The sequence below is a fragment of the Colossoma macropomum genome, unplaced genomic scaffold (genome assembly GCF_904425465.1).
Source record: "Colossoma macropomum unplaced genomic scaffold, Colossoma_macropomum, whole genome shotgun sequence".
NCBI classification, from domain to species: Eukaryota; Metazoa; Chordata; class Actinopteri; order Characiformes; family Serrasalmidae; genus Colossoma; species Colossoma macropomum.
In genome coordinates this window covers 26,340,005-26,364,210 of record NW_023494801.1, presented here as the reverse complement: position 1 = coordinate 26,364,210, position 24,206 = coordinate 26,340,005, and the positions used below count along the sequence as shown (strand labels likewise).

Sequence of the window (24,206 nt, the reverse complement as noted above, 5' to 3'; positions counted from 1 at the left end):
TCTGGTTCCTATCGCCACCACTGTGAGCAATTCTGACTCTGTTTTGTTCTCTAGAATGCAGCATTTCACATCTGAATGATCTAATTATGGAGAATTTTTGAAAGGGGAAGTGGAATTCCCCTTTAATACCAGGTATAAACTGGGCTTATGAGTAGTTGTTACTATGGTACTATGTGGTTAATAAGCAGTAGTTGTTGTTGTCATTTACAGGCTCTCTATAGGCCTTTTTTGATGCATGTAGTTGTTCTGTGCTCTGAAAGTACTGACAATATCTATAATGTACTCAGTGTATAATGACTTAATTTATCTTGATGATATACAACTGTATTGGCCACCCCTGATCTACGACACTGCAGCCTCAGTGAGATCTAAAATTAGCATGGCTGTTCAGAATGACTGCACGCTTACACGTGTTTCCTGAAATGTGGCCTGGATTTCTCTAAACTGCGAACACAAAACAGCAAACGCCAGCCATTTCAGTGAAAAATCTCTGTTTCATAATGGAAAACGTGCTATTTAAAGCCACACTGTCTCGCTGTGAAATGAAAGCTGGTCTCAGAATGACACACGGAGCCGACACATGAATGGACTTGCTGAATACCAGCCTCAGCGTAGTGAACTCAGTAAAAGTACTTCAGCCTTTACTCATCAGCAGCCGTGTCCCTTTTGTCTGGTTAACCGATGTGAAATCCTCCATTTACTCTGTTCTCTGCTCGCATGCCCTGAAAGACTGTATTAAAGGGCCTATATCCTGTATTTTTCTTGTATTTTATTTTGCTCACTGAGTTTGCTCACTGGTTTCAGATACCAAAAACAGTCGTAGTTCATTTTTCGGACTATTTTCCAACCTCTCTTTAGTATTTAGCTGTTGTGTTACTGGCCCTTTAAGACTGATATATGTAGATAAACTCTGTTATCATTGGCTGCCCTGTATTGCACCTCATTCGAAATGCTGTCCGGGCTGAAACCCTCCTTATAACTTTAGTATGAGTGGGCAGGGCTAAACGGCTGAAGGCTGAATAGGCAGATATTTGTAAATGTGTTGATTTTTGTGATGTGATATCACAGAAACATTGAATTCCGAGCGGGCTGTTGTTACAGCTAAGCTTATGTATATGTATATGGACTCCGGGGTGGAAATTTTAACAATGTTTATACATTATATCAAACTAATTTCAAATAAAGTGAGGAAAATGTGGGTTTTTTTGTGATATTGACCATTTAAAGTTAATGTGACTAAAAGAAAAATGTCTGAATTACTACTAATGTGCAGAAAGTTCAAAAAAGCGTAAATTGAGCAAACTATATGGCTAAAAATTGAGTTTCTGTCACTAATTTATCATAGTAAATATAGTCTTTTGGAGACACAGGACTACTGAATTTTAGCAGAACGATAGAAAATCCTAATTTTATTGTGAATCAAACCTTTAAACTTGCATGTAAACAAAAACTCCAATGATTTACTGTAACTATAAGATCAGAATAAGGTCTATGTCCTTATCCTACTAGATTTGGGTTTCTTATTGGTTCCCTTTTTTTTTGGCATTCAGTCCTAAGTTTCAATACCTAAGTAGTCAGTCTTATCAGTATGGCTTAATAAAGGCAGCCATGTCAGTAATGCTTTCTAACACTGACCCAGCAAAACTGTGCTAAATGTTTTAAATGTTTCCCATCTCAAGAAATTGGATTTATATTCGGCAGCTTGTTGTTAAAATGTCCCATTCCACCTTAAATGGAGCGGTAGTTACATTGTAACTGCTGCACCATTTAAGGTGGAATGGGAAATTCCAGTGAGCAGTTTTTTTTTAATTTCTCGAGTCATTTTTCATATGTGCATCCATATATTCGTGAGAATTTCTACTGGTGTACCGCCCACTGCTGTGGTCCTAAATCTACCCACTTCCAGCTTCTCTCACTCATTTCTGAATGAAGCCACACCCACTTTCAGTTGTAATTCAGAAGAAAGTATCAATTCAGGAATCAGTATCAAGATCAAGGTATTGTTATTAGTGTTGATATTGAACAGTTTTGAACTGCTTAGTCATAGATTATTGTAAAAAGAGGGACGTTTGTCGTTCTTCATTTCGGTGAATGAGCCCAAAAAGCACACAGCTAAATGTGGTGTTTAACTGAAGCATAAAGAAATGTCTCCAATCACCTCATTTCAAAGAAGCATAAATACTTATTAAGTACTTATGAACTTAATAATGACTTGAAGTTTTTCCATAGCACTCTTTTGTGAGGTACAAATTAAGGTCACACCCACTTTTTAAAACCGCTATATCTCAACTAAGAATTAAGCCTCATATCTACAGATTCAAAGACAGTTCCTGTAAGTATTCAACAAATCCGAGATGGTCAGTGGAAAGAGGTGAAATTTCACATGGATTCAATTCGAAAAAAAGTATGTAACTGATTGTTTCTGCTAAGTTTAAGTATGTATTTTCATGTTATTTTCTCTTTTTTTTTGCAATAGATGGACCTTGTCTCCAAATTATAGAACAACCAAAACAGGTAACATGCACTACTTATTACTATGCATTACCTATTATATACATTAATAGCCTATATATCCTGACTGATGACAGGATGATATCAACACTACTACTACTTCTACCATTACTACTACTACTACTTAATAATAACAATAATAGTAATAATAATAATAAATAACAATAATAATAATACATAATAAATTGATTTTGTCTTGCTCAGCGAGGCTTCAGGTTTCGTTATGGCTGTGAAGGCCCTTCCCATGGTGGACTCCCGGGAGCCTCCAGTGAGAAGAACAGGAAGACGTACCCTCAGGTCAAGGTAAGATCAGCCAGGGTCATCTCTGTGAGCTGTGAAATCTGTGAACAGTGGGCCAAAATGGCCTTGTACAGTGACTGTGGGACAGTGGAATGAATTTGCTATTTTTGCTGCAAACAGACAACATGTGAAAAGTTGCACAAGGCTAAAGTAGTTGTTTCTTGGCATGCACTGAGAGAGATGGCGAAGGGTGCAATGAGACGCAAATTTCACATTTGTGCATCACGGTACGATACGTTTTTGATACAGACTTAAAAGAAATGCTAAAATAACTTCAGTATTTATTTTTGTATTTTTTCATAGTTTCTTTTATAATTGTATAATTTCTAATGTAATATTATAATTCTAATTTATTAAATGTATATACAACAGCTTGTTGAATGCATAAGTAAGACATTTCCTTAGAAGACATGATATAAATAAAAAAGAATATATAAAAGTAAACAAATAGTGTAAACTATAATACCACGTCTCAATATTAAATGAACTCACCATTACAAGTTAATTTAGCATCTGATCTTGTGTTTCTATATAAAGTGTGGCTCTCACTTTGACTGAAAAGAGTAAGAGGGGATTTTCGAAAGTAGCTCAATCACTCACAGCAAACTGTGAAATCCGCAGCCGAATAGAGGTGGACTCTTTAACTGAGTAGAGGTGGACTCTTCAGCTGAATAAATGTAGACTGTTCAACCAAATAAAGGTGTCCTTTACAACTGAATAGAGGTGGAGTCTACAACTGAGTAGAGGTGGACTCTACAACCAAATAGAGATGCAAAGGGTATCTGTTAACTCATGGCAGGATCCCCACAGAGCGTTATATTTGTTTTGGCTATTCACGAAACGACGCTTAGTAGCTGTTTGAAGCCTATGGGGAGGAGCTGCATCTGAGCTTCATGAGGCTGATGTTGGCTTCCGATTCGCCAGCCTATTATGCAAATTTTGCCTGTCAACATGGTTTCAAATGTGTGTTTTAGTAGTAAAAAATATCACTTGGAATAAGCATTTACCAGTCTTCTGTTCAAGAAATGTATATAAATTAATACAGTTTAATAGCAGATCAATGCTTCAAAAATTCTGAACTGCTGCCTGCTCAGAGCAGTGTGGGCATGTCCGGTTCAGCCTTACATGTTTGAGCCCCCTCCTAGACAGCTTCACTCTTCTCAGCTGGTCTCTGAATGGCGAGTAAAATGTACCAAATGGAGAACGAGCTGTCTAATGGTCATTTTAGAGATGTTATTTTGCAGCTAATGTTGGCTTTCATCTTATAATGAGTAGATCACGGACATATCATGTCCGTTATTTAAACACTCAGCACTAACGTTATATACATAACTTATAGCTAGCTTGCTAGCTGCTGGACCGTTATGAGGCAGCACTGTCATATTTACTGACACCGTGGAGGAATTTATTGTGTGCCTTATTGTGCTTTCGCGATTCGCGTGACGTCACACTGTAGAACACAGAAGCCGAGAACGATGAGAGACTTCACAGACCTTTAATTCAGTGTTTTCAAACTCAAGAAGAGATTAATTACCTAATATAAGGTATTCTGACCAGGGAAACCACAGTTATGTAGTGCAGGGGTTGCAGGACTGGAGCTGAACTCTGCACTAACTGAACTAGCAAATGTACAGATTCACTTCTGTCGAAACACGACATAGTTCTCCGACCCACGACATTCAGTCTGATATTTAACGTTTATGTTTCTCCATACAGAGAAACAGAGGAGTGAAGTTATACCCGGCTGTCTGCAGCTCCGTTAGGGGGACGACTGTTTATCTCTCGGCTGTTAAGATTAGCTAAAGTTATCTAAAGGCTAGCATTGTTCACATCTGTGTTAATTAGCTGATGTCGCCTTACCCTCCTATGATAACAGGGTTTTTCTCCTATTTATGCCACACCCTTTACCCACCCTGATGTGAAGAGCTGGTGGGCTTCTGCCCTTTTAGATACTTTGAGAGACGCTCCAGAATAGGGAGAGAGGCTGTGTATGAGATGAATATAAATGTCAGGAAAAGACCAACTTGGTAGCTTTCCGCCAGTTTAAGTGGGACCAGGAGTTCAGGGGGAAACTGTATAAGGATCAGAGCCTATTTTATCGACTTCGTTGAGGTAACGTTTTTTCTCTTTCAGAGTGAGGTGAGTCATTTTAGCCATTTTTCACCTCTAGTTACATTCGTGTGGAGCAACGAAGCCAGAAATTCGGTCCCAAATATGGTGGACACATCAGAAAAATCACGTGACTGAAACCCTAGGATGCATGTACTAGGTCTGATTGGTATTTTGCCAGATCTGACGTCACCTGTTGCAAATTTAGTCCCATCCAACTAAAACAAACTGAAGAAAATGGCAGGAAAAAAATTATTTCAAAAATCTCTGAACAGAAGAGACCAACGCCTGTAGCATTCTTTCTTTGCCAATTCATAGAAAAATACACCAAAAATAAAAACTATACATAATAGTTAATAGAAATATGAAAGTTAATAGAAAATTATGAAAAGGAGTAGACAGGGCATTTAACATTAACAGAGAAACACAAGGCACATATTTGGGCACACCTTATTTTTGCTGTATCAAAAAACTTGTCATACCTCATCATATTGAGCCGAATTTTGTGTGTCATTACACCTCTAGAGAAAGAACTCCCATATCGGTGCATCATTATTTTAAAATAAATAACGTAAAACGCCTCGGCACATTGTCTGCAGCACACGAAAAACTAATTAATAGAAACCAACAAAACTGCGAAGATTTCTAGGAAGCTCTGCCTACTTATTTAAGACTGTGAAATATAGCAAGTGAGAGCTCACAGTCATATCAGTCAATAAAGCCCTCTTTACCTGAAACAGGGTGTTTGATCAGTGGCCATATACTGTTATTAGAACTTTTTAGAAGACGTTTTAAAAGTCTAAAGATTATTAATAGCAATTTTCATATCAGTCAGACATTGCTGCCCACCTTAACTGGAACCCCCTGAATCATTACCACCTTCCGGACAGTAGGCAAGTCTGCCACACCTCTTGTTTACTGAATCAACTTCATAAAGAAAGACTGCTAAGCTGCTTTCACCTTCATATCAACAGTGCTATGTTAACAAGCGACAAACCAGAAGAGAAAAGAAAAGAGAACGGAAGAATAAAAGCTTCCCTCCTGTGTTTGTGATAGTGGCGTGTTGGGAATTTCCTCTGAGCGTCTCGTTGGTAATTAGTAGGAAGTGTTGCACTGCGTGTGTGTATGTGTGTTTCGGCCTCAGAGACGGGAAAGCAGGCGTAAAGCAGCTCGCCCCCTCAGACATTCTCAGACACACTTAGGCGCGCAGCACACACGCAACGTGCTTTCTGTTGCAATGTAGTGTAACCAAATCCAGGGCTTTTCACTTCCAGCATACAGGCTAAAATCTGCGATAGGGGGCGACCGATTATTGGCTTGAGCAATAATCAGAGCCAATATTCAGCATTTTTCTGGTTATTGGAATCGGAATTTGATCCAGATTCCTTGCCGATAAAAGCGCTGTTATGTATGTGCATATCTGACTCAACCATAACAAAAAACTCCTGTAGTCTGGCCCTGTGTCCCATCCACAGAGTCACTGGGTTGCTTGAAATGTAGTTGACGCATTGAGTACAATCAACCAGCGCTTCTGTAGCCTGTCTCTATGTGCCATCTGCAGCACTATTGGATCGAAATGTGGACCACGTGTCGAGTAAATCCAATCAGATCTGCTTTTCTGTGTTTCCAAGAGACACGGGAATAAAGAAGCGCTTGCCTGTGATTCCACAGCGAGAGGAAAGGTAAGAACAGGTCAAGATTGAACAACGCAGAATGCGCTCGGTCATATAATTTCGCTCACTCTAGCCAGACAAACGTGATTCAAGCGTGCAGCGCCAACCCTGTTACGAAACAGCACACTTGTTCGGTAGGAGTGAGGTTTCTGTGCATGGAGCAGACACAGTATACAGACCCACACTGCTTTGTTTGGAATATGTGTGCCTATAGCGGAGCTTCAGTGGGTGGCCAACTATGCAGACAAGCCACGAGAAAGGAGTAAATATTTCACTGGTGTCGCAACAAAACCTTAGTTATTTACAATTTCTGTTCCTTTTTCATTTTTTATTTTCACTTTCAAAAGTACAGACACAGCTTGCTACTTCAACTGCTGATGCCAAATTCCAATGCTTATGCCTGGAGCACATTGCAAAAAAAAAGTTGGGACAGGGTCGATGTAAGACTGGGAAGCTTGTAGAATGATCAATATAAAAGGAGCATTCACGGAATGCTCAGTTGTGAAACACTGCCTGAGCGAGTAGTCCAGCAGTTTACGTTTTCCAACACATGATTGGACCAATGTCCGGATTTACAAATGTTTGTCTGTTTTTTGTCAATTTTTCATGCTTTTTTTGGAATTTGGTTTGTGTGAACTTTTGTCATATAATTGGCAGTTAGCAGCCTCCACCAAGTGTGTTGCGCTGACCAGTGGCATTGCATTAGAGGCGGTTCGAAAAGATGTGGTGGCGCTTCACATAGGGCCGAACAAGTTGGGAAAATATTGAGTTGCAGTGTGATTGTGACCGACATTGTCACTGCGATTTAAATTGCAATTATTAGCTTTACATTTATTTTTTTAGTTTGAGATACATACTTTGATGTTTGCTTTCAAAATGCACTTTCGATATTAAAAAGTTATCTCTTAGCTAGCCCTAGCTTTAGCCTTCACTTTCCCAGTGTAGTAGCATCATGCAAGTGAATAAATTGGTGGAAAAATGAGGTAAGCCTGGGTAAGGTTGGGTAAAAAAAAAAACATATATTATCGCTCCTAATTTTGCACCTAATGGAGATACAAAGATGCATAGTATGACTAGACAGTGTCTACAGTGGTCCGAGTAAAGAGGTGGTGATTGTGGTGGTCTGATGATTAAGTGCTTTCCTCAGGTCATTGAGCAGCAGAGGGAATCAAACATGAATCAATCTCCCTCAGCTCACTAGGTTGGTATATTGAGGGGGTTTCCGGGTTGCATGAGTGCATGTTGTTGGTCGTCCCACACTGTGCCAGGCTTTGCCCTTTTAACTGTGCTTCTTCTGCAGCGAGGCCACGTGGCCCCTTCGTTACAGCCTGAACAGTGTGTATTCCATATTATTTCCATTTTTAAAGGAAGCGTTTCATGTTATGAAAATGCCTCCCTCTTACTAAAGGAGCGTGTCTAGATATTGTTAGATATTTGCTTTGATGTCATGCTGGGACTTTTACCTGGGGGACACACTTGACTCAGATCGGACCAGAGAAAGTGTCTGAACCACATGTGAGAGCATCCAATAGAAAGAGCATCAAACCACAAACAGAATGAGTCAAAGTTTTGGCGACCACACCAGTAAACAGCACTGCTAACATGTTCTCCTTCTTACCCTTCTCTTCTCCTTCTTTTATATATATATATATATATATATATATATATGCAAGCTTCATTTAGAATGTACAGTGCCCTCGTTAGAAAAATGAGCTGTAAAAAATTTTTCGTTATATATAAAATTATTAACGATGTGAATGTGTGAAAATATGATGTGTATCTTTTCATTCTCAAAACATCAAGACCTTTTTATACGTAGCAGAGTTCCTGAGTTCATCATGTTTCTAAATGGTGTTTGGCCTGGACGTACGGTTCTGAGTGAATTCATTAATTGGCATATATATTCTGGGCATCCTTTGAACTTTGAAAAGGTTCTTCACGCTTGTGCATCTCATTCACAGAAGTAGTTCTTTAAGGAACCTCCATTGAGAGCTTGTTTAGGGAACCAAATGAAGTTCGCAGTGGAACTGGTGCAAAGAACCGCCCCCCACTGATATCAATAGGCCACCTCTGCTTGCTGTCTCATGGTTTCTTATCCCTTTTCTCAAGATTTAGTTATGTAGGCATAATCTCAAAAATAAGCTTCATTTAAGCTTTAGAATATTTCAGAACCAGGCCTGTTCTAGACTACTTCTTCTATCCGGCTGACTCCATTAACTTACACTGAAGAATATGGCTAATGAAACGTTGTACAGTGCTTTACAAGACTGGTTAATTAATAACTCTTTTTTTTCCCTCTCTTTCAGATCTGTAATTATCAAGGTCCAGCGCGGGTTGTGGTCCAGCTTGTGACCAACACCAAACAGCCCCATCTGCACGCGCACAGCCTGGTGGGCAAGCAGTGTGAGAAGGGCGTCTGCATCGCCGATCTCCAGCCCAAAGACTCCTGCATCAGGTTTGCACCAGCACACTCCCACAATTCCCACAATCCCCTACTCTGTCAGTTGCTCTCTCTGGCACTGCTGGTGCTGCTGCCATTCTGCATCAGTTTGAAAAGGAATGCTATTATTGCTAGTAGCAAATGAAAGCTACAGCTGACAGTCATACCTTTCCAGTCTTCCATTGGGGGATGTGCTAACTGCCATCACAGTAGGGCTCAGTTTATATATGCAAATGAGATTGTACTAACTGGCAGTCCCCAGAGTTGTTTCTAGCCACATTAACTTGTTGGTTTAAGATGTCTGGATCAGGTGATTTTTTAATAGCAGTGGTTTTTCAGGAAGGACAAATGGTTGCCCAGTGGCTGTCACAATTAATCGTTTCATTGATTTAAATTTACCTTTTCAATGAATCTGATAATTATGTAAGGAATTCTTGTGCAGGTCTTCTGTTGGCACCGCTTGTCTTTTTGTCTTTTTTCCAGTAAAATATTTTGAAATATGTTATTTCATTTTTTGTTATTTTTCAATTAAGTTCATTTTTATTGTCGGGACTTTTTTAAAACTGCGATTCAATTAATAGTCAAAGTAACTGGTCGATTATTTGATTGCTAATGTAGAATGTGCACATATACACCGATCAGGCATAACATTATGTTTGTTTCTACACTCATTGTTCATTTTATCAGCTCCACTTACTATATAGGTGCACTTTGTAGTTCTACAATTACAGACTGTAGTCCATCTGTTTCTCTGTATGCTTTGTTGGCCCCCTTTTACCCTGTTCTTCAGTGGTCAGGACGCCCATGGACCCTCACAGAGCAGGTACTATTTGGGTGGTGGGTCATTCTCAGCACTGCAGTGACACTGACGTGGTGGTGGTGTGTTAGTGTGTTGTGCTGGTCTGAGTGGATCAGACACAGCAGTGCTGCTGGATTTTTTTAAACATTTTGTCCACTCACTGTCCACTCTATTAGACACTCCTACCTTGTGAGTCCACCGTGTAGATGTAAAGCCAGTGACGATGGCTCATCTGCTGCTGCACAGTTTGTGTTGGTCATTCTCTAGTCCTTCATCAGTGGGGAACAGGACGCTGTTGGCTGGATATTTTTGGTTGGTGGACTATTCTCAGTCCAGCAGTGACACTGAGGTGTTTAAAACTTCAGCAGCCCTGCTGTGTCTAATCTCTTCAGACCAGCACAACACACACTAACACACCACCAGTGTTTTGATCAGTGTTACTGCAGTGCTGAGAATGACCCACCACCCAAATAGTACCTGCTCTGTGAGGGTCCATGGGGGTCCTGACCACTGAAGAACAGGGTAAAAGGGGGCTAACAAAGTATGCAGAGAAACAGATGGACTACAGTCTGTAACTGTAGAACTACAAAGTGCACCTATATAGTAAGTGGAGCTGAAAAAATGGGTAATGAGCGTCAAAACAAGGAAGTGATCATATCATGTTATGTCTGATCGGTGTAAGTAGAACTGAGTGTGTCATGAATATCATCAGGTCTTAAAAAACACTTCCCAACTGCATGTTTGATTAAAAAAAATGGTGATGTTACATTTGCCATATCGGCCACGTCTGTAGATAAGCATTTTTAACATATGCAACTTGTTTTTAGTTTTCCTAACTTGGGTATCTTGCACGTGACTAAGAAGAATGTGACTAAGACCCTGGAGGAGAGGATGAGTGAGGCCTACAGGCAAGGCTATAATTACGGAGTAGCCATTCACCAGGAAATTGACTCTTTCCAAGGAGAAACACGCATCCCCAGGGAGCTCTCAGGTGAGTGTGCCTGTGGGTGCCTGCACTTCTTGACGTTCGGCTCTGGCGGACCAGCGTATGTAACTGTGCAATCAGCCATCCTTGATTTACTCACCGTGTGATTTGACTCATTAGGTTCTTTTAAATGAAGGAGTAAAGGAGTAACACGGCTTAGGTGACTCAAAAATGTTTTAATGTGTGCGTTCGGGTGGCTTGGTACACTTGATAGTATTTGTTTAAACTGGTTAGGGAAAGGATCTCTTACTGAGGTTCTTGTTTCATGCATGATATCAAGCTTTAAGGAACAAACAAAATCAGCTGTGTTTTATTTGGAGGTTTATGTTTGTGGTTGATGAGTCCAGTATCGCATGTTGCTGTGTCTGATTCTGATTTCAGACCATCACAGGAGTCTGATCAACATGGCTGCGAGCCACCAGGCCAAAGACATGGACCTGAGCGTGGTCAGGCTCATGTTTACAGCTTTTCTGCCGGATGGGGAGGGGGGCTTCACCCGGAGGCTGGACCCTGTCATATCTGAGCCAATCTACGACAGCAGTGAGTGTTTGTTTGTTATTAATGATACACATTTAAGCCAGAGTCGGTTCTTCCGCGGCTTCCATCAGGAACAGAGCCTGAAGGACACACCCAGCTATGTGCATAGGCAAACACTGTGCTGGACAGGTCAGAAGAGCTGTAACTCGTTTTGATCTGCACAAGGAGCTTTTTATGCATGAATGGTTTGCGTGAGTCCACAAATTAAATGTTCTGGTTAACAAGCCTGAATGTTTCCAAGTGATTGAGGCTGTTGCACGCTTCAGGCTAGAACTACCAACAGGATATGTCACACACATGTGGCGCCCCTGGTCAAATTCCATGTTAAATGAGTTAACACATGCACTACAGAGTACACACTTGTGCACATTTTAGTACACAGTTACTGTTTATTTGCTGATTTTAACATACTGTGGGCAAAAGACAGCAAGACAGATGCAATATTTAACTCCTGTGTGGTGTTGATGTTTTTGTTTCTCAGTGGTCTGCTTTATTGTTTACAGCATTATTGGTATTAATACAGCCATAACAATTTATGTAAAAATACCAGATGTTTAAAATATCACAAGAGGCCAGCGTAGGGTTCTCATTTAGCAGCTGTAGCCAGTCAGCAGCCTGTCCATGTCCACCCTCATACACAGGCAGACATATACAAACACATACACACACAGATGCACACACACTAACAGCAGACTATGTAGGAGGAGAACAGAGTGAAGGGACACACCACCTCCACACTTTTATTCCCCGTGGGTTCACCCAACACCACATGTGTAATATAAATGGGTGGGGGGTTTACAGTGTGAAGTCACTGAAAATGTTATTTTATATCTTCTTCACAGAAAATGAGCAAAGGCCAGGGAATCTGGGGTTGATGTAACAATAAATCGCATCATTTTTTCTTTTGCCGACCATTGATAATGAGTCCCACAGACCCGAACACCACACAAGGGCTAAGTGTGTTCTCTGTAGAGAGTGTGTTCCCTTGCTTTCACAGGTTATTTGATCTGGGGTGTTTGAACGACAGCAGCTCAGGAAACATAGTGCTGCTGTCGGAACAAAACCTTGTATGTCCATCTTTGACGTTTTATAATGATTGGACCAAAAGAAACAGCCCAAAATGACTCGGAAAGACGTCTGGTTCCATTGACTTACATTAAAAGTAATGTATGTTTTTTCCTTCTTCTGTAAAGTTACCATTTTGGAGATACAAGGTTTTGTTCTAACAGCAGCAACATATTCATGGATGTTATTGATGCTTAATCATTAACTGAATACAGGACGGCATCAACTTGATTAATGCAAACTTATTAGCCATAATAATACGATAAACGTATGTAATATATTCATATTGAAGTTGATCAGCACTGAGGAGAGTCTGTAGTGGCGTAGAAGAGAGAAGGAGGATGAGGAAGGGAAAAAGGGATGAGTAATAAAGGGAAGGAAGCTCTTGATCATGAGGAGGAGGGGGAACATGTGCTCTGATATTACCATTTACATAAACGAATGCATACTGTGTTCCTGCCTTCAAGCTTGCTGAAAGAGTTCCAGTTAGTGGGATCAAGAAATGAAACTATGTCTCTCTCTCTCTCGCACTCTCTGTGTGTGTCTCTCGCTCTCGCTGTCTCTGACGAAAGCCTAGTTTCATCGCTTCCTCTTAGTGAAACTGGGTTCGCTTTCGATTTCCACCTCTTATGTTCTCTCTTTCAGTCCGTCAGGCCTTCCTTTTTATTTTAATCTCTTCTAAGTCATTCAGCTCACATTTTTAAATATTCCAGTACCAAAAAAAGTGAGTGAGAAAATGAGAACATTTTGTTCACTGCATCATTAACATCTGTCTTTGTCTCTCTCTTTCTCTCTCTCTCTCTCTCTCTCTCTCACTCTCACTCTCGTTGCTTTTCTCAGAGGCCCCAAATGCCTCGAATCTGAAGATTGTGCGGATGGATCGAACGGCGGGCTGTGTGACAGGGGGAGAGGAGGTCTACCTGCTGTGTGATAAAGTCCAGAAAGGTGAGCCAGCCAGGAGCGGGCAAAATGGCCAAAATGTAACAACACACTTGAAAACATTTTCACGATATGTAAAATGTTCAGGGCAGCTGTGTGTTGTTATTGATCAGCTAATTCTAATTCTAATAATTCTCTAATTCTCTTTTTTTTGCGGTACATTCAGTTGCTCGGTGTTCTAGAAGTGCTGACGATACCCATGATATACAGAGAAAAGCATAACGTCATATAGTTTATCACAGTAATGTCATATTGTCATATCACCCCACTGTTCCCACAGGTCATCAGACTAACCTCTGAAACAGAGCGTGTTTACATGAACTTAATAATCCAATGAATGCAGAAAAAAAAATTTTTGTCAGTAAATCCATTTACATGCACTCGGATAATCAGATAATGGGGAACTCCGGGTTTAAATGAGTCAGACAATAATCAGATTTCTGCTTTCAGCCAATAAACTCACAGAATAAGACGTGACATATAAACGTAATGTAAAACCCGAAGGCTTTTTTTTTTTAAATCTCCTGAGTCTGAGACATTGTTTTATGAAAGTTTTTAGCCTAAAATGTGGATTATCTCCTGGTGGAGAGGGACAGGCAGGGCATTGGCATGCAAAATACGCCTCAAAGACACCTTTCTTTCAGATTTACTGCTGTTTTACTATTCATTGTTGTCGGAAGAAAACCTTGCCGTCTCCTTTTTTTGATGTGCCACTTTACCTGAAAATATGAACATACTTAATTGAGAAGATAAAGAATATTTAAATCCTTAATTTTGCCGAGAAGGTAGTTGGTTTCAGCATCACTCCAAAAGTGTTTTGCTGCCATCTCACAGTAACACTGCTGCTTATTTTCGGTACAGGAGTCTGTTTTCGCGCAGGCTGAGAAATCCGAAAGAAATCAGAGTAAGAGTTTACATGAACTGAGAAACGGCTGGAATCTGAACCTTGATTGCTGCTGCTGCTGATTTAAAATGTTACCATCTTCATGGTTAAAGTGTAAATATATCCAACGAATTTCTTTCTCTCTTTCTCACTCTCACTTTCGCTCTTTCTCTTTTTTTCTCTCTCCCTATCTTGCCTCTCCTTTTTCTCTTTCTTACTTCTTCTCACTCTCTTTTGGTCTTTCTTTTTTCTCTCTCTCCCTATCTTGTCCCTTTTTTGTGTTTCTTTCTATCTCTCTCACTCTCTTTCTCGCTCTTTCTTTTTCTCTCTCTCTCTCTCCCTATCTTGTCTCTCCTTTTCTTTCTATTGCTCACTCTCTCGCTCTTTCTCTTTTTTTCTCTCTCTCCCTAGCTTATCTTTTCTTTTTCTCTTTCTTCTTCTCTCTCACTCTCTCTCGCTCCTTCTCTTTTTCTCTCTCTTCGTATCTTGTCCCTCCTTTTTCTTTCTTTCTGTGTCTCTCACTCCCTCTCACACTTCCTTTTCCCCTCTCTCCCTATCTTGTCCCTCCTTTTTCTCTTTCTTTCTCTCTCTCACTCTCTCTCACTTTCTCTCTTTCCCTCTCTTTCCCCCTCTCTTTTCCCTCTCTTTCCCACTCTCTCTCCTGCCCTCTTTTGTTCCCCCTTTTTATCTTTGTCTTTCTCACAATCAGGTTCACTTTTACCCTTTCTATTTCTCTTTCCATGTCTCGCTCTCTTTCGCTCTTTCCCTCAGTCTTTTTCGCTTTCTTTGGTCTCTCTCTCTCTCTCTCTCTCTCTCTCTCTCTCTCTCTCTCTCTCTCTCTCTCTCTCTCTCTCTCTCTTTTACTGGCTCTTTTGCTCTGTCTCGCTTTCTCTCACTCCCTCTCTTGCTCCCTCTCTTTTTCTCTCTTTTCCCCATTGTCTATTTCTCTTTCTCTCTGTCTCTCACCATCAGTGCCTTTGTTTCTTGTTTTTGCTTGCTCCATTTCTCTTTCCATGTCCCTTGTTCTCTTTCGCATGCTCTCTTTTACTTTGTCCCAACCCCTCTCTCGCTTTTTTTCTCTTGTTCTCTCATTTTCTCTTTCCCTCCGTGTGTTCCATATCAGGTTCAGGTTCGCTTTATTGACATGACAGATTTACATTTGTGTTGTCAAAGCACAGCAAAAAAGATCTATATATTAAAAGTTCATTTAAAAAAAACAAACAAAAAATAAATAAAACTAAATACAAACCAGGATTAATATGATAATGCAACAATTAGGAAGAGAAAGTGTTAATTATCAATAAATAATATAAAAGTATATGTAATAATAAAACAAAACTTATTGAATATGTGTATTTTATAACAGGGAAGATAAAAAAATTAACTATCAAATATATTTATGTGAGTAATATGAGAAAAAAGACAAGGAAAGAAAGGACTTTTATATTACAGATATACATGTATAACTGTGAGGAAAGGCTGTGGTTTGGTGGTCACTCACTGTCCCAGAGTGTATACACATATCTGGCTGCAGTGGACGCTGATGGAGTTATGCATTAAGGTTATGCATATCTCTCACTCTCTTTTGTTTTCTTTCTCTCTCTCTTGCTTTTTCTCTCTCTCACTCCTGCTCTTGTCCCCCCTGTCTTTGTCTTTCTCTCTGTCTCTCTCACTCATCTTCTCTTCTCTTGCTCACTCTTGCACTCTGTTTTGCTTTCTGTGTCTCTTGCTCTTTCGCTCTCTTCCGCTGGCTCTCGTTTGCTTGCTCTCTTTGCTCTCGCTCTCACTCTCTCTCTCTCTCTCTCTCTCTCTCTCTCTCTCTCTCTCTCTCTCTCTCTCTCTGTGGCTGATGACCTCTTTAGTAGGAAGGCCATCCAGCCTGGATTTCTAGCAGGTGGGAATTCCCCTTTCAATATGCAAATGCGATCAGGAGGAAAGTTAGAGATCATGTAGTCTCTCTGTTTCTCTTCCTTCCTCTTTTCTCTATCTATTTTCACTCTTTCTCACTTTCTCTCTCGCTCTTCCTCTCTCTTTCTACTCCTCTCCACCGGTTCCCTCTCTTATCACTCTCTCTGTACTCCCCCCACTCTGCCACACTAGCTGGTAGCGCCATAAGGAAGTGCAAAGCAGTCCAATATCTGATAATGTTTTGACAGGTTAACGTTGAAATCTGGTTTAACCTGTAGGACTCATCCTCCACTCTGCGCTCTAGTATTGAAAGAAGGTTATGCAGTTCATCTTTCATAAACAATGGCATCAGATGTGCTGTTAAAGGGGAATTCCACTAATTTGTCACAAATGTTTCAGAATTAAATGGTTAAAATGTAAACAGTCATTCTGAGTGGTTTCATGTGAAATGCTGCATTATAGAGAAACTTACAAAGTCAGAATTGTTCACAGTGGTTGTGATAGGAACCAGACGTTCGAAGCAGGCATGTCAAACTGGGGACCTTCCAGGCCAAAGTGCTGTGGAGATTAGCGTTTGCCCTCATCCAGTGCTCTGAATTCAGTTCATAAAGGCCTTGCTAATTGGTTGATGAGCTGAATCGGGTGTGTTTAATGAGGCAGTGTGCTGAAGTCTGCAGTGTTTTGGCCCGCCAGGACTTGGTTTAATGCAACTAAAACCTAAAACATCGCAGAAAGTTAATGCACAGAATAGTTATGAATGCACTGGCTGATGTCTGAGACATTGTTTTATGAAAGTTTTTAGCCTAAAATGTGGATTATTTCATGGTGGAGAGGGACAGGCAGGGCACTGCCATGCAAAATATGCCTCAAAGACACCTTTCTTTCAGATTTACTGCAGTTTTACTATTCACTGTTGTCGGAAGAAAACCTTGCCATCTCCTTTTTTTTGATGTTTTCAGTTTTTGACATAATTTGAAAATACTTGTTTCCCTTTACATTGTATGTAAATTTTATGATGAATGGACTAAAACAATAACCCAAAATGACTTGGAAAATATTCTGGTTCCATTGATTTACATTAAAAGTAAAGAAGGGTTTTTCCTTCTCTTAACTTAAGACACATTTAGGCCCACTGCTGGCTTGTTATATAATAATATATTATTTAGATATTTGTACCCATTATTTTTTTATCATTATCACTGTGAATAAATCAATAAGTATCTCTACAATGCACCATTGTACATGAAAAAAACCCTTTGATTGGATTTGTTAACATCTCAGTGGTAGAATTATGTAGATTAAAAAATCCTCTTCAAGTGGTTTGAGATGTTTCAAAATGTTTGTAATAAATTTTTTTACGTAAGGACTTTGCTGTAGGGCCTGCATTTACTCTGTTTTTGTTGACGCCTTTACAAATATCGCTGGCATTAGTGGATAAATCTTACCCAATCAATGGGTGACCAGGGTCGTTTCTGTGTGAAGTTTGCATGTTCTCCCCGTGTCTGCGTGGGTTTCCTCCGGGTACTCCGGTTTCCTCCCACAGGCCAAAAACATGCAGTCAGGCTGATTGGACATGCTGAATTGCCCCTAGGTGTGAATGTGTATGTCTGTCTGTCTGCCCTGCGATGGACTGGCAACCTGTCCAGGGTGTATCCTGCCTTCCGCTCAATGACAGCTGGGATAGGCTCCAGCACCCCACCGCGACCCAGAAGGATAAGCGGTTTAGATGACGGATGGATGGATATATATATATATATATATATGTATATGTATGTGTGTGTGTGTGTGTATGTCTATGGAGAATATGTACTTATTTTTACTACTTCCAGGTATCTTTGTAAGCTGTGATGTGTTGAGTGAATTTCTGAAAGAGCTTTGCATTATCATCACTTAATATTAACCATAGAGGAAGTGAGCATCGCTTTGAATGCTGATTAGCAGGATATTCAAATTAGTCTCTGTGTGTGTGTGTGTGTGTGTGTGTGTGTGTGTACGTGTGCGCAGTCAGCTGTAGGAGGATGTGATGTCGTCTTCCTTATACTGCTGAATGTCAGAGTTGACACATCTTGATTGGCTTGCCCAGTGCTTATGTCATCATTGTTGTTGCTGTTGATGTTTGTGGTTCTAGATGACATCCAGGTACGCTTTTATGAGGATGATGAAACGGGCATCTCCTGGGAGGCGTTTGGGGACTTTTCTCCGACTGACGTCCACAGGCAGGTGAGTCAGTCATAGATGATCACGGACGATGACAATCGCATGCAAATTTTAATCACTGATGAGCTGAAAATATAAAATGTGTCTTAACTTCTGCTTAGGCCACATTTTATCACTCAGTATGTTAAATTTAGGGAGTAAACAGCATTAAAATGTGCAGAAGTGTGTTCTCTGTAGAGGATATGTACATATTTTTACTTAGAAAACCAACAAAGCTTGTAATTGCTGCCTTCTCATTCAAATACACCTTTTATATTGCTTGTAATTTTCCTAGTTTGACCCTTCAAACCATACATTGTAGGCTGAAGACTAGCTCCAGTGTGCTGTATGTTGCCATGACAGAATCTGCGATTGTAGCCCTCTCGTTCAAAATCAGCCTTTGTATGGCTTTTAAAGCTGTACTTTCATCACCGTCGGCAGATTACACTGGACAGAGCTTGAGACCAATGGATAAATCAATGAGCAGCAAACTGACAAAAGCACCAGTAAAGTGGAAAGCTCCAGTTCTACTTGAGAGCCCCACTGTAACAAGAATCCACAAGCTGCATGAACAAGAGCGTGAGGCCACAATTATGGAGTTGGATCCATTGACTTTACAAATGACACATTCACTCATTGGTTGGAACATGCAACTGTTGCTCTAGCTGAACATCTGGAGTCTGTTTTGACTCTGGAATGGCATGTGAGCTCTAAAAATAGTGTAATTGAATTATTATTGAAAGTAATAAATGCACTCTGACAAGGCCTATTTTTGTCCACTCATGTAGCTATAACAAAATGCTCTGCTCTATAAATGGGGAAAAAATCATTCTTCACAGTCCAGTTTGAGCAAATAAGACAAATGCAAATAATCACCGTTAACTGTGCAAAAAGAATGCAATTAATCTAAATTGATTATTTTAATTATTTGACAACCAGGTGACACTTTATTTTGAGTGGTCCTTTTTTAGATTAAACAAACCCTCAATAGACTCTCAGTAACATATGAGGGTTAGGTTTAGATTTTGGGTTGAGGTTAAGGTTAGGGTTGGGATTAGGGCCAGGGTTAGGGTTAGGGCCAGGGTTAGGGTTAGGTTTTGGGTAAGGTTGGGTAAAATTAGATAGAAGTAATGTATTAACATTACTTAATGTATTAACATCTACTTAATGTAAGTAGTGTATCAACATCTACAAGATATTTACTTCAGTGTATCCAGATGCTTCTTGTTGTTGTGTAACTGATACTCTATTAAGAGTTTATTAACAGTCTACAAAGGACCACTTCAAATAAAGTGTTACCGACAATGCTAGTTATTATATCCCACAAAAGTCCTATTACCTGCAGACCAAAACTAGAGATGACAGCAGTCCGATACCCAGTGACAGTAACAAGTCTAGCACAGCAAATCTCAGAATTGCTTGGACTGCCACATAAAGCAGAGTGAAGTAAAGCATAACTCACAAGCATTACATTAGAACAACAGCTTAGCTAGCAAAGAGTTACATTAAAACTACACTTCCTTTATTTTGAAAAGTATAATGTGACACACATTTCCCCTGTAAGTAATATTTCCTTTTTTATGATACAAAGGAAGATCAAGTAGAATCAGCTGAGTGTGTTGAGGCGTTGAGGACAGGCGACACTCTTAACCCTGTCAGACTGATGATGCACTTGTTCCAGAAGAGAAAGAATCTCTATTTTGGATATAATCAAACAATAAAATACGTGCTGCGTCTTGTCACTGATGTATCAAAACCTTGTCACTCCTCCTATGTTGTTGCTATTTTCACATAAAATTAAAAATGTATTCTCCTTCAGTGTTAACATTTTGGAGTAACATTTGTGACTGCAGTAATGGTATGTTATCCCAAAAAAAGCCTTAGTATCAGATGATTAATCATTAATTTCAATTTTCCTTCTTCTTCTCTTTCTCTTATTTAGTTTGCCATCGTCTTCAAGACACCCAAGTATCGGGACCAGAATCTGCAGAAACCCATCTCAGTGTTCGTGCAGCTCAAGAGGAAATCAGACAATGAGACAAGCGAGCCCAAGCCGTTCACTTACCACCCGCAGATCATAGGTGCAAAAACACCCACCACATACAGCCCCTCATTGTTCTCTCTAGAGGATGTGTTTAACTTTTTTATAAAGTGTCCTTTGACCAAGGCCCATAACTTTTACACTGTAAATGAAGCATATAAGGTTCTTGTTCTAGGCATACTAAATACACACTGCAACAATGACATCTTGTCAAGTGAAAACATCTTAAACCTATTCAATATATCTAATATTTCTCATTTCAAGATTGGTCTGAGCAGACTGTAAGATTTTTTGAATTATTTCAACAAGTTTTAAGTCACTTTATCTATTTACTGCCTTACTCTATTTACTCTCATTCTATACTTTGCTTGATATACAGCAGATAATTGTGCTTGTTTCCGTCGCATTGAAACAAAATCATCTGCCAATAAGGTGAAACAGTTTTACTAGATAAAATGACTTAAGCTAAAATGTCTTGAAATAAGTTAAAGAACCTCATAACATCCTTGCCATAATGTCAAAATGAGAAATATGAGATATTGACTGAAAGTTGACTGAATTTACCAAGATACTATTTTTGCAGTGTAATGTTGTAAAATACATTTCTAAAAACTGAGTTGGAAACTTGCCTATCCTCTTCATTTGTGTATTGTGGCCCACCACAAACATTGCACTTTGCCCCAGACAATAAATTGGGCGCCCCTAACTTACCAACCACAGTTCAAAGGTACAGACACCCCAAAACTGCCCTTTACGCATCATCTACAGATCACAGGTGAAAAAACTACCTCAGCACATACTCATGCCTACAACTGTCCACCTTCAGGTGATGGATGGAAAATTCCCACCCACATTCTGTCACCCTTTTATCTGCTACCTGAAGATCTACTATGGAAAACCTTCCTCCCACCTTATGATAAATAATGAACCAGTTTGTTTCAAAGCATCAGAAAGAATGCCCACACTTAATAAACAGGGAGAGACAAGGAGGATAAATAATGTCCTCCTGAAGTGACACATTAATCACAGAGCACGTAACATGATAACACAAAATAATACCCACTTTCTATAAATAGGCACGGGAGATGTTCATTCGTAGTAATGTTACGTTGTGTGAACAGATAAGGAGGAGGTTCAGAGAAAGAGGCAGAAGACGCTGCCCAGTTTCCCAGACTACGGGGGCCCAGGGGGTGGAGCTGGGGGCATGTACAGAGGAGCAGGAGGTGGTCCTACAACAGGAGGTGGCCACAGTGGAGCAGGAGGCGGAGGTACGCAAAGTGCACTTAGATCGTCTTGGCATCGTTGTACAGTCAAGCGGGTATTGCCATAAGCCTTTCTTCCTGTGTTACATCATTTTTGATATAATTAAATGTTTGTGTTTTGCTTAGGTCACTACTACCAGGGCTATTCAAATTTTAACAACTATAACTCTGGCTACGGCTTCCCTCCCTCCATGGGTGGGGGAGGCACCGGCATCAAGCACGGTGAGTTTCTGAGTTCAATCACAGCCTTAGGACTGTGGTCATAGTGTTTAGAGTGAGATTTTGCTATTGAATGGCTTTCTAAGACAGACAGCAAACTTTTCAGTACAACAGAACACAGTCATTCCTGTTGGACTTATCTCAAAGGGGAATTCCACCAATTTTTCAAAATTTCTGACGAATTTAATCTTTGAGATGTTAAGTCGTCCAACTCGACTTAAAACCAGGGGTCGCGATGTCTGTAGCACAAGTGTAGCCATTCTACATGCTATCCAAAACTACCAGTGGACCTACATGTGTTCTCAGTTTTTATATGTAATGTTGATGATGGTAAAATCGTAGTAAATCTCAAAAAAAAAATTCTTATTCTTTGGGTACCATTTTGCCTGATAAAGCCCGTTACGCACCTCTGCACCATTAATGTTTTTTAAAATAAAGTTTCAGGCCAAACCTTCCCTCAAAGCGAACACAGAACAGTGTCTCCACATCAGGCAAAGTATTCATAACAGTTTCATATAGTAACTTTCTGTGGGAGAGCTTTTAAATGTGCCAAATTCTTCAAACATCTGGTTCCTGTCACCATCACTGTGAACTATTCTGACTCAGTAGGTTTCTCTAGAAAGGAGCATTTCGTATCAAACCACACGGAATTACTTTGTTTACATTTGATAATGCTCAAAAATTGGAAAGATTGGTGGAATTCCTCCTCACTTTATCAGGCCAGTGGACAAATCCTGAAAGAGTAAGAGAGTAATGTAGATTTATTATGAAATAGATTGTTCTGGATCTTCAATCTGATTTGATTAAGGCATGTTTGAAGGCTTGATATACATGCATATGACCATACAAATCAGTTGGATTCTGCACTAATGCATTAATTAAGCCAAGTAAATCACTGACGTTGTTCTGTTCATGGAATAATCTGTATGATGTTGTTTGAGAACCATAGCCTACATTGCTTAGCAGAATCAGTTGAAACTAAAAGTGTAAACACTTAAATATAAAATGTCTGACATGGCTTGAACAAATAAACCGTAAACCGCTCAAGGCTGTGCGTTAAATTGATTTGTCATGGTTAAGGGGCTTTTAGCTACTCTTGTAAAATCACTGTAATGTACAACCTTGAGTGTCTTAGCACTTTATTATAAAACAGGTTGTTCCAGTCCTGAAATCTGATTGGCTGAGCCACATTTGAAGCCATTGTAAAACATGTGATATACGCACCTTTACGACTGACTCATAATAGTTGAATTTTGCATTAATGCACTTTTAATTTGCCCACATGGACCACGGAGAGTATTGATAGATAACAGTACTAAAAATACAGTATGGAAGAACCTGATTTTGTTGAACTTATTTATTGGCAGATACCGTACAGGCTAGCAGTCTCAGTGTTCGGCTTTGAATAGAAGTATTTACTAAAGGAAAGTAAAAAAAAAAGTGTTAATTGAATGTCTTACGAGCTTCAAATGCCTGAATTTTTGGTGGATCTGTCATAAGTAGCATTAAACCCAGTGTAACACAGGGAATCACAAGTGTTAGCTTAAGGGTTGGTGAGATGGCAAAAATGTAATATCATGATACTTCATGATGTTTTCATGACACACAATATGTCACAATACATATTTTTTCTGACATATGACAGGTTGGAAAAGACAAAGTAGTGCCACATTCTGTAAAAAATTATGAATACTAAGATTTGTATTTATTTTACATACTACGCTGCATTAAATCCTGGACAAAATCAGCTCTCATTGTTGTCAAATGTACAGTTGGGAATTGTTTAAGTACTGACAATATCCACAGTATGCTCAGAAAAAGCATATTATCACATTGCTCAGCTGTAGTGCTGGTGTAAACTAGTATTCTCATTGGATAAGATTGAATGTAAAATAAAGCGATACGCCACCAGAATGAATTTTAACATTTAACATTTTAGCATTCAGCTGATTCAACTGCTCGAGCAGTACCTGCTGTTGACTTCAAGTAGTTCAATAAGATGTGTAGTTAACTGGTTGGAATAAAAACTTGCCTTAGAAGCTCAGACTATCCCTCTTTTATCTCCGGCAGCTACTCATGGCCCTGTGGAAGACACTGATGAGGACAGTGACAGTGATCTAGATGATGATCCAGGCTCAGGGGGAAGGGTCAGAGTGCGTGTCCAGCCGCAATCCACAGGAGCGAGGAGTGAGGAGGGTGAGGATTTAGAGGAGCTCACGTCTGATGAGACAGAAGCTGCAGGTAAGTTTTAAACAGCCCCAGTTACAGTCCCTCTCAGACTAACCTGTAATTTGCTTGCATTTAGTAGTAAATGCAATTTTAATATGTAGTATTTTGAC

The 24,206-nt window shown here is 39.8% G+C and overlaps 1 protein-coding gene across 2 annotated transcripts in view; it reads left to right on the top strand.

Moving 5' to 3' along the window:
- Positions 1 to 24,206, top strand: part of nfkb1 (nuclear factor of kappa light polypeptide gene enhancer in B-cells 1) — a 60,637-nt gene that overhangs the window by 16,886 nt on the left and 19,545 nt on the right. For both annotated transcript variants that reach the window (XM_036590345.1, XM_036590346.1), the window contains exons 4-14: positions 2,477 to 2,514; positions 2,716 to 2,814; positions 8,900 to 9,048; positions 10,660 to 10,823; positions 11,199 to 11,357; positions 13,260 to 13,364; positions 18,278 to 18,369; positions 20,288 to 20,426; positions 21,508 to 21,654; positions 21,775 to 21,870; positions 23,938 to 24,108. In XM_036590345.1, coding sequence (XP_036446238.1) covers positions 2,477 to 2,514; positions 2,716 to 2,814; positions 8,900 to 9,048; positions 10,660 to 10,823; positions 11,199 to 11,357; positions 13,260 to 13,364; positions 18,278 to 18,369; positions 20,288 to 20,426; positions 21,508 to 21,654; positions 21,775 to 21,870; positions 23,938 to 24,108 — 1,359 coding nt within the window. The remainder of the gene's footprint in view (positions 1 to 2,476; positions 2,515 to 2,715; positions 2,815 to 8,899; positions 9,049 to 10,659; positions 10,824 to 11,198; positions 11,358 to 13,259; positions 13,365 to 18,277; positions 18,370 to 20,287; positions 20,427 to 21,507; positions 21,655 to 21,774; positions 21,871 to 23,937; positions 24,109 to 24,206) is intronic.